At 39.9% G+C, this 11,611-nt stretch overlaps 1 protein-coding gene across 1 annotated transcript in view; it reads right to left on the bottom strand.

Moving 5' to 3' along the window:
- Positions 1–11,611, bottom strand: part of Sarnp (SAP domain containing ribonucleoprotein) — a 54,370-nt gene that overhangs the window by 13,879 nt on the left and 28,880 nt on the right. The window contains exons 8-9 of the mRNA XM_055602979.1: positions 10,105–10,130; positions 7,818–7,886 (exon numbers count right to left, since the gene is read on the bottom strand). Of these exons, the coding sequence (XP_055458954.1) occupies positions 7,818–7,886; positions 10,105–10,130 (95 nt within the window). The remainder of the gene's footprint in view (positions 1–7,817; positions 7,887–10,104; positions 10,131–11,611) is intronic.

Genomic DNA, 11,611 nt, shown 5'->3' with positions numbered 1-11,611 from the left:
AAAGAAAGAAAGAAAGAAAGAAAGAAAGAAAGAAAGAAAGAAAGAAACCAGGTCCAGAAGACTTCACTAGTGAAATTTCCCAGATCTTCAAAGAACAATACCAATACATCTCAAACTACTCCATAAAACAGAAAAGGAACATTACCAAACTTTTCCGTAATGAACACCCTCATCAAGATACTTGCTAGCCAAATTTAAAACCTAATGAAAAGATCACTGGCTGTGACCAAGTTGCCTTTATTCTAGAGATTCAGGGATGACTGGATATATTTAAAGCAATAAATGGTACAGTTTACATAAATGGGCTAGGCATGGTAACCCATGCCTTTAATCCCAGCACGTGAGAGGCAGACCAGTGGTGGATCACAGTGAGTTCAAGGGCAATCTGATCTACATAGCAAGTTCTAGGCCAGTGAATGAAAAAAAAAAAAAAACAAAACCACAAGGACAGAAATCCTACGATCATCTTGACTGACATGAAATGGCTTTTGACAAAATTTAATATCCCTTCATGTTTAGGCTTAACATCTGCAAAATTTGTCTGGAGATGGCTCAAGATTTAAAGAGTATCTGTGAGTCCCAGGACCAATCTTTGGGTTTACAGCAGCCTGCAGCTCTGTTGCCAGGGGCCCCGACCTCCTCTCCTGCCCTCAGTAGGCACTGCACACGTGTGCTGCACTACATACATGCTGGCAACACACGAAGATAAAACAAAATCTTCAACAACATGACATTTGCCAGGTGTGATGGCACACACCTTTAATCCCAGTGCTAGGGATGTGGGGGCAGGTGGATCTCTGTGACTTTGAGGCCAGCCTGGTTTCAGGACAGCCGGGGCTGTTGCACAGAGAAAGCCTGTCTTGAAAAACAAAAGAAAAAAAATTAAACAAACAAAAAACCCACTACAGAGGGCAAACCTACACTCAACAAAGGATTGCTAAGAGAGGGGAAAATAATCTTCTCTAGGGAAAGAGCACCCATCTGGCCATCTAACAGCAAATGGCCTAAAAATACACATACAAGTGACACTATAGAAGCTGAGCATACTGCATTTATATTCAGGGACATGTGCATACAAGTTTAACAGCTAAAGAAAAAGAGACCATAAATTTATTTAAGAAAGCACAATGGGGAGGGAACATAGGTAGGGTTGGAAGGAGAAAAAGAAATAGGGAAATGATAATTATAACCTCAAAGAATAATAAAAAGTCAACAGCCTTTATGTAATAATGACATACAGAAAAAGAAATCAGAGCAACAATGAAAACTTTAGACCAACCTACCGAAAGCAATCTACATATTCAATAATTCCAGCAAAAATTCCAGTAACATGCTTCACGGAAACCAAAAATTAAAACTCAAATGAAGCACAAAGAACCCAGACAGGCAAAGCAACCCCAGGCAATAGTCCACCACTAGAGGTATTCCCACACCCGATTTCAAGTTCTAGTCTAGACCCACAGCACTGACAAAACACGGTATAGTGCAAAACCAGACACATAGATCAACGGACTAGAGAAGAGGATCCAAACACCACTAGGCAACTAAAATCACTAGCCTTTTGACAAAGACACTCACTGAAGAAAAAGCATCTTCAGCAAAGAATACTGGAACTGGATTATATACCTATAAAACAAAAATGAACTTAAAACAGATCAAGGATGTCAGTGTAAGGTAGGACTCAAACTGCTGGAGGAAAACAGAGAGCATACATCAAGATATAGACAGAGGGATTTTCTGAGCAGGGCTCCAGGCACCAGGGAATAATAACCAACAAAGGGATCTCCTGAAATTAAAAAGTTCAGTACAGCAAAAGAAAGCCATCAATGAGATGAAGAAGGTACCTACAGAATGAGAGATCCTTGCCAGCTATTAAACCAACAGAAGATAAGTATCCAAACTACACAAAGAACTAAAAAGCTTATCATAAAGGAAAGAGGCCACCTAACCAACATACAGTCTAGTAGGCTGAGACGGCTGAGCAGTAGCTTTACTAGCACACCCTGCTGTTTCAGAGGAGCAAGCCCCACATCAGGAGGCGCAAGCTGCCTCTAACTCTAGCTCCAGGGGTATCTGGAGCCTATAGCTTCCACCAACCCCTGTACTCTCGTGAGCATATACATCCGAATAAATCACCACAGTTGTTGCTGCTATTGCAGAGGACTCAGGTTTAGTTCCTAGCACCCACACTAGGCAGTTCCTAACTGCCTGTAATCCAACTCCAGAGGATCCCATGCTCTTTTCTGGCTTCTGTGGGTCCCACCACATGCCTTTTTTGGGGAAGGGGAGCAGGGCTGCTCTATGTATGCATGCATATGTAGAGGAGGAGGGCCTCTAACCCACAGAGCTCCGTCAGCTTCTGCCTCCCAGGTGCTGGGATTAATGGCGAGTACCACCGGTCTGGCTTTACATGTTTCTACTTACATCCAGGCAAATATACAAGCTGGATACGCACACATGCAAGTGTAGCAGCACACACCATCATCACCCCATAATAACCAATTTCAATATTATAATTTTCAAAAGGTGTCTTAATAGAGGTATCCTCCACGGGTAGACAATGCTTCTTTCTGAAGATGTGTTATAAAATGAAAATCTGAATGCCCAGTGTGGGATACTTGCCTATGAATTATTGGCCAGGGAGACCCTCAAGGCCCCCAATTTTACTGTTAATACTCTTGTTCGCTCACCATAACTAGTGGGTAGGATCTCACTACTAAATACACAGCACACTTTGCTTTCGGGATGCAGTGAAATCAAGCAAGAAATAACTGGGACACTTCCTCCCAAGGGGGGGCTAGAGGGAAGTTAAAATTTATCAGTGCATTAGCTAGAAGTAGACTATGTATGGTACAATACCAAGAGGACACGCCTGAGAATGAGGTAACAGTATGACCAGTGTAGCGGGCAACCAACTGCTTTCTGACTGATTTTCAGAACTGCTCTACACGGGGAGACCGGTGCCAGGTACTATAAACGTGGTCAAAAGCACATGGCTACGGAGGACAAATCCCTAGGCGGGGAACACACAATTGTTGACTTACCAAAAGGGCATGCTGCAGAACTATCTTCTACATACTTACATTTATACCCATACGCCCCTGCTGCCTTAAACCTTGGTCAAAAAGGCTGCTTGTTTGCAGTGCACAGCAGTCCACGCACAGACTCATAACTGCCTAATGTTCAGCCCTAAATGGGACATGCATATCAACTGCTCATGTACGGCTCAAAGGATATCAAAGAGAAGGCGGGGACATTATGGGACTGAAAATATGACTCAACAAGTTATGAGCACTTGCTGCTCTTGCAGTGTTGGGAACACAGCAAGGTCTTTATGTCCACAGGTCTCCAGAGAAATCAGGAATTAGTTAAGAAATGTATGATTGTTTCTCCAATGGGAAAGATATAAAAAACCCTGTTCTTCTATCCAGAAAACCACGAAATGGAAGTAATGGTCTATGTTATCTGCTGGGCTAGGCCATATTAAATACCCACAAACAGGAACAGAGATACCTAATAGTATAAATGACCCTTACATTATCTGTATAACCAGAGGCTTCCACTAAGCTCCCCCAACCAGGACTAGAGGTGGCTAACAGCCCAAATGACCTCTACCTTACCTGTGTAACTGAGCCAGGCCCTTAAGCTAGGGCCTATCTCTAGACAGTATCTTCTTGGAAGAAATGATATATACTCTGAGTCAAGTTTTGATGTAATTATGCTTCATTACAAATTACACCAGGAAACTTTTCCCCAAGTTATACTGTGTTTAAATTTGTTGGGAATAAACTGCCTAGGATCAGACTCCAGGTTGACAAAGTCAATATGAACCCAGTTTTCATCCTCATCACTTGTGGTTCACGTCCCTGACTGCCATGACCACTTATTGGGTCCCCCTTAGCAGAAGACCCAGGTTTGATTCCCAAGCACTTATACGGTAGCTCAAAACCATTGATAAACTCCTGTTTTAGGGAATCTGATAAGCTCTTTTGAGTTCAAAGCCAGACAGGGCCATATATGAAGCTCTAAGCCAGTCAGGTCTCCACAGTGAAACCCTGCTTTTAGGGGAAGCTATGTGCCCATGTGTGTAAACTGCTGGTCTCCTTATCAATGTTAGGACAAAAATATTACTTATGTTAGCCATCTGAGTGTTAGCATCTTATACTTTCATAAGCTTCTACAATCCACAGATCGGAAATTTTTGACAGCAAAAGTTCCTACCAAAACCAGCTTTCTGAGTTGTAGCTATAGTTCCACGGTAGAGTGCTACCTGCCTTGAGTCTTTGGGTTCAATGCCCAATACTGCCCACCCACACCTCAAAATTAACATGAAACAAAACAAAACACCTACACACACATACACACACCAATTTATAAGCAATAAAAATCTGTGTAAGAGGAAATGGTGTGGGGCACGACACTACATATTGTGTGTCTATTACTGGGATTTTGTTTGTTTTTGGGGTGTGTGTGTGTGTGTGAAATGAAATGAAAAATAAAACAAAGCATACAAAGACCTTAGTGGTCTTAACTATACAGCTCTTGAAAATCTTCTATCTGAAGATTTTGAAATTTCCCAAATGTAATTTATAATAAGCAGGGCAATCTACCAGTCACAAAATTATTGATACTATTGGTACAGCACCTAAATTTTCACTTTGCTTCCCCAAATTTTAAAATCAAACTTTCCCAGTCTCTTTTGAGTCTCATGCATGTAGTCCAAACTGGCCTTACAATGTGGCTAAAGATGGCCCTGAACTTCTGATCCTTCACCTTCACCTCCTAAGTGTTATGGTTAGTATAACCAGTTTACAAAGAGAATGCAACCCAGGGATCCAAGCACTCTACCAATTAAGCTATTGTCTTATCACTACACAATCTCTCTTAAAGTAGTCACTGTTTATCTGTAATACTTTTAACTAATATCCCCCTCACACATGGCTAAATTACTGTGTCTATAACCCAGGACCGGCTTATACACTTATACACACCTTTAATCCCAGGTCTTGAGAGGTATATCTGAGTTCAAGGCCAGCCTGGTCTACAGCGAAGGTTCTAGGTCAGCCAAGGCTACACAGATAACCTTGCCTCAAAAACAAAAACAAACAAAAAAAGTCTAATCTTAGGGTAGAGTGGGAGAACATGACAACTAAAGCAAAGAAAAACACCATTAACATTTAGTTAAAATTAAGATTATCTTTTCAAGAGGGGAAAAAAAATCCATTCTGCTCCCTTTTCTTCTGAATTCCCATAGTCATGTGGTTTAATAGCAATATAATGGTACATATGATGATGACATCACTGAAAGTATATAAAATAGGAAGGAGAAAAGGTTAGGAAGGAGGAAATGATAAGGAAGGGAATTGTAACTTATTTGTTACAGATAAAGGGCAAATAAGGTTTGGTTCCCCACCCAGCAGGGACAACAGAAGAACCAGATGACTGGATAACAGAGGTCAGAGAATGTCCCCTCTACTGTCGTTCTTGACGTAGTTCCTTGCCCTCCCTCAAAGTTTGCTCTACTGGGCCAATGGAGGGATTAGCTCTCACCTTCTTTCTTTCTTTCTTTCTTTCTTTCTTTCTTTCTTTCTTTCTTTCTTTCTTTATTCATTCATTCATTCATTCATTCCCTTAAATAAGTGGAGGAAGATTAGGAAAAAGAGACATAGGATTCTACATTGCCTCTCTAATTTATGCGACAGTATAACATGTAGCGCAGACTGGTCTTGACTTTCCTATGCAGTGAGGATCACCATGAGCTCCTGATCTTCCTATGTCATATCCTCAAAAGTGCTGGGTCACAAGATGAGATGACTCCTCTCTAGTATTCAACAGATTTCAGTGACAATCTTCTCAAAATTGAGAGTCTACTTACATTTCTCAATTTAAAGTAACTGATCACCAGGAACAGGGCACAAGCACATGTGCATGCGTGAGCATGGGGTGTGTGTCAGTGTGTGCGAGAATAACTAGGGTAGAGTTGTAAGGCTCAGGTGTAGAGTGTTTGACAAGTACAGACAAGGCCCCGGGTTTGGTCACTAGCCTCACTACAACCCACCAACAAGAATAAGAAAATCTAGAAAAGGACAGCTTAGTAGGATACTTAACCATCTGAAAAGCTCCATGTGGAAAAAATCTGATCCTATTCCAGAAGAGAAAGTAGAAGGTAAACTAAAATTTACTAAGGCCATAGATGCTTCTTTTCCTACCACTACACAAAAAACATTAACCCTTGACCTACATATTCCTGAGAAGGAAGAAAAACAAATACTCCACTGTTCTGCATAGTGCTTGGACTTTGTTCTTTTTAATCAACATAAATTTTGTACAACTCCCTAAAACTTTAAGCTTTACTTTTCCAAATATGTCAATGTGTTAAAAAAAAAAAAAAAAAAGCAAACCAATCTACTCAAAGTAGGTATCAGTTAATATATGGATTTCAGTTCAGACTTAGTTGTTTGCTTTATTATTTAGTTTTTAGCAAAATCCATGTCCTCTGACCATAAATAATCAGCTGAACTGACTCAATATCTTCATTCCTGCTACCCAATTCTTGCTTCTTCACTATGTACCAAGTCCTGTAAGTCCACCAATAGGACTTCTTTTGGAGGCAAGGAAAACTGATGGAGAAGAAATGACCAGTCAAACACACTGAAAAACAGAGTGCTGAGCAATAAGCTACAACGTAGCCAGACCTTATTTATCTGGGTTTATCTTGTTGAGGAGTGGGGTTTCTTAGCCTTTAGTTACCATGAGACTTAAATGAAAAAAAAGTATACCATTCTATCCTCAAACAGTCCACAGAATTGGAAGGGAAAATTTACAGCCTCTTGTACAAAAATTGTCTGAATGCCAGTGCCATACTCTGTTGTTACTTCCCATCACTCTAAATCAATAGTATCCTATCCACTGAGAGGTAAAGCAGAAACATGAGTTTCACCAGGAAAAGAGAAAGAGAGAAGATGATTTACAGGGTAAGAGTAAGGGTAGGAAGACAGAGTTCATTAAGTTTCTATGTAATGCCTAATGCATATAACATACCTGTAAAGTTATAAAACTGAAAGTAGCCAGGCATGGTGGTGCATGCCTGTACACCCAGCATTCAGGGAGGCAGAGGCAGGTGGATCTTTGTGAGTTCGAGGCTAGTCTGGTCTACAAAGTGAGTCCAGGACACACAAAGAAACCCTGTCTCAAAAAAAAACAAAAAACAAAAAAAAAAAAAAACTCAAATGTATAAGCATTCATGAAAAAGTCAGCCAAAAATTCTGTTTCCTCATTTTCCTTACATGTCCAAGCATGTAAGATGAGCAGATTGTGACTTAAAAAATAGAGGAGAGTTCCATATAGAAATATGAACTTCAAATTTTGTTCTAGGTAACTGTTTTCTCTTTAAATGTCTAATTACTCCTATATCAGAATAGTTAAAGCATGTTTTAACATTACTATAATCCACACCGTTTTTTGTATTTTTGTATTTTTTTTTTAAATAGGGTCCCACTACAGAGACCCCAGAGACCCACCTGCCTCCTAAGCACTGGGAATAAACAACTACATTCAATAAAGTATCGAAGAGTAACAGGCTACGGTTTAGTAGTTAGGTGGAAGATATGAAAACAATCTACTGAACAAAATTATTTTGTTAAATAGTTAGTATGATGTGATCATATAGTGAGGCGGTAATATTCAAATGACATAAAACTGAAGTGCTAAAAAGCCAGCTTCACAAAATGACTTCACAAAAGTCATTTCACAAAAGACATTTCCAAATTTCTTGACTGTTTTCTCTAAAAACAGAAATTACAGCTGACATACATTACCTTTCTAGAGATGGAAGAGACATTCAAACCAAATCTCTGTGCTCTTTCCTTCAGTTTATCCAGGTTAACCTACAAAAACAAAGACATTAAAACATAAGAAAAAAAGTGCTAACCTCAGGGACTAAGTGGCAGGTACACATGCCAACAATAACAACGATCTCTGAAGAGTAAAGGTGAAGGGTTCAGCCCTAATCCTTGACTCATCAATGGTGGCAAAGCAAAGCAGAAAAAACATGGCTTGAAAAAAAACCCACCATATAAAATATCATCACCTCTATAAATACGTTTCAAATTCATTAATTCCTACCACACAATCTCTAAAAGTATTTTCTTCTTTGATCGGTTTTAGTTTTCTGAGACAGGCTCTCCCTCTATGAAATCCAAAATATCCTTCAACTCATTGTATAGCCCAGGAGGGCCTCAAACTTGCAGCAATCCTCCTGCCTCAGCTTCCTGAATGCTGGGATTACAAGCATGTACAGTCATACCAGACTCTGCTAAGTGATTCTTAACTGAATCTTTAAGCAAAGATAAACTTCTCAACTTTATAAGACAAATACTACTCAACTCAATTCTTTCTTTTTTTTTTCTTGGAAGCCTTGATACATTTAGAACATGTTCATTAACAAAATATTTCAATTTTAGTTACAATACTGACTGTAGCAGGATTTCATAGTTGAAAACTTGCTGCCTAGTCACAATGGCCCAGAAAACATCACTCTACTTCCACACTCTTTACTCTCACATATATGTGTATAGTAGTTGGTTTTTTGTGATGTCTGACTGGAACTCACTCTGTAGCCCAGCTGACCTCCCCCTGCACAGGGATCTCCCAGCCTCGGCCTCCCGAGTGCTGAGATTAAGGCGTGCACTATCACACTTGGCTTTTCTTAAATGTACAGGCAACAGGCTGCTGTTGTGGCTTAGGTGGCAGAGTATCTGCCTAGCAAGCATCCTAGGGTTGAGCTCTAGTACTCATGAATCAGGTAGAGTGGAGCATGCCTGAAATCCCAGAGGTATTAGCAACAAATTCAGAAGTTCAAGGTCATCCAGCAAGACTCAGGCTGGCCCAGGAATCATGATATTCTCTTTCAAAAATTAAATCAATTTATTGATTTAAGAAAAAAAACAGTATCTATAAATAGAACTTATTAAGTTGCTTTACAGATTCTTTGTAGTTATTAAGAATTAAAAGCCAGGGACTGGAGAGGTTAAAAACATTGGTTGCTTTTGCAAAGGTCCTGAGTTCAATTCCCAGCAACCATGTGGGGGCTCACAACCATCTATAATGAAATCTGGTGGCCTCTTCTGGTGTGCAGGTGTACATGCAGAAAGAACACTGTATACATAATTAATAAATAAATCTTTAAAAAAAAATTAAACATGAACTCAGTGGCTGGTTCTTTGATCACCTCTCCCTGAGGGGGTGGGGGGAGGCTTACCAGGCCACAGAGAAAGACAATGCAGCCAATCCGGATGAGACGTGATAGGCTAGGATCAGAGGGAAGGGGAGGAGGACCTGCCCTATCAATGGACGTGGGGAGGGGCATGGGAGGAGAAGAGGGAGAGAGGGGAGGATTGGGAGGGGACAAGGGAGGGGGCTACAGCTGAGATACAAACTGAATAAACTGTAATTAATAAAATAAATAAAATTTTAAAAAAGAAAAAAAATTAAAAGCCGGGCAGTAGTGGCAAATGTCTTTAATTCCAGCTCTCATGGGCAGAGGCAAGGCAAATCTTTGAGTTTGAAGCCAGCGTGATCTACAAACTGAGTTCTACAACAGCCAGAGATACACAGAGAAATCTTGTTTCGAAAAAACAAAATTAAGTAAAATAAATTTTTAAAAAAGAATTAGACATTACCAAATGCTACTAGACAAGGCCTAAAACTTCACAGTCATAAAACAAAAGAGTTAGCCTTTAGCTAACAAAAATCTAGTTATCTTTTCAAAGTAATGGCTTGTGCCAGGCATAATGGAGCACACCTGTAATCCCAGCACTCAGGGAGGCAGGGGCAGGCTGGATCGCTGTGAATGCAAGGCTAGCCTGGTCTACAAAGAGAGTACAGGACAGCCAAGGCTACACAGAGAAACTCTGTCTCAAAAAATAAAAAGTAATGGCTGGTAGGAAAAATGGTTATCTATAGTCACTTGAAGATGTGGCAATTTTTCTAAGTTCCCCAGACTTCAAACACTTAAAATTCAGGGCATACTACACTGAAGACAGTTACCAACTCATAACCTCAGAGTCCCCTCTAATCTGACAAACTCTACAGAAGATTTCGTACCAAAGGCTTGGTGTCAGATGACAGACCTAAGGAAATAAAAAATTTAAAATTATTTAAGTTTTAAAATTCATAAAATTAAGTCTTCAAATCAAATTAAGACCATAAACATAATAAATAGGATAAAAACCCTTTAGACATATTTGAGTCCATCTCAAAGCTTAAAGAACAATGCCTATAAACAGAACTTACACGTTCCTTCCACAGACTCTTTTGTGGCTATTAGAGTTAGACCCTGGGGCTGGTGACATGGCTCAGCAGGTAGAGTGCCTGCTGCACAGCCTGGCAATGCAATTCTCAGAGCCCACGCAAATGTGAAAGGGGACAATCAAGCCCATGTGGGCTATCTTCTATACACAGGTTCAAAAAATGAAATAAAACATGTATGCACACAAAAACTTAGAAACAAACACTTGCAGTATCATTAGTTGTATCAGAGAAATAGTAAAAGCAATCAATGAACTACCAACTGATAACTGGATAAATAAAATGTGACATGTTCATTTAGGAGGATATATTATAAGCAATAAAATGATGAAATCTTCTTTACCATCAATGCTGGAGGTATGTTAGGCTGAGGGTGATGTTCAGTGGCACAGTACTAATAAACAGACATGACATACAGAACAGGCCTGGTGGTACAGATCTGTAATTTTAGCATTTGGGAGGCTAAAGGAGAAAGATCATAAATCTGAGGAGACCAGCCAAAGTAAGCTATACAGCAAGTTAGGCCACCCTGGAGTACATAGTGAAATTCTTTTTTTTTTTTTTAATTAATTAATGCAATTTACATCAAGGTCAGAGGCCGCCCCCTCCTCTCCTCCCAAATCCTATCCCCTCTCTCCTATTCCTTAGAATAGGGAAACCCACCCCTCTACCCAGCCACCCCAGCTCATCTATTCCCATGAGGACTGAACCCCTCTTCCTCTCCTGTGACCTTGAAAGGCCATCCAATCAGGGGAAAGTGATCAGAACGCAAACAAGGTGAAATTCTGTATCAAAAACAGCAAAAAGCTAAAGTATCATGCTAAGTGGAAAAGCTAATTACAAAAGATCACATATATGATTTCCATTTGTGTGAAGGCAAAATCATAAATGGAGACAAACATCAGTAGTTGATTAAGCACTGGGATAAAAGAAGAAATGAAGAAAAACTGACAACAGGCACAAAATTTCTTTTGTTGGTGGTGAGTGTCAAGACTTACTGTAATGTTGCACAAACCTCTGGATAAACTAAAAAAAAATAATTACATACTACGTGGTATGTATGTATGTATGTATGTATGTATATATGCATGCATGTCTGTCTGTCTACATGTGTGTATGTATATATGGTGGTCCTCCATATTCTTGGGCATTTCAGCACCTGGTCCAGTTGCTGGTATTTGAGGAGATTCAGAAATGTGGCCTTGGTGAATAAGTATCACTGGAGGAGGGCTTTGAAAAGGCCTAGCCCACTTCCAGTTCACTTTCTGTGCTCTATACCTGTGTTTCAAGATGGAAGCTCTCA

The sequence above is a fragment of the Psammomys obesus genome, unplaced genomic scaffold, assembly GCF_907164565.1.
Source record: "Psammomys obesus unplaced genomic scaffold, mPsaObe1.curated_primary_1811, whole genome shotgun sequence".
Classification (NCBI taxonomy): domain Eukaryota; kingdom Metazoa; phylum Chordata; class Mammalia; order Rodentia; family Muridae; genus Psammomys; species Psammomys obesus.
This window is presented reverse-complemented; position numbering and strand designations above follow the sequence as displayed.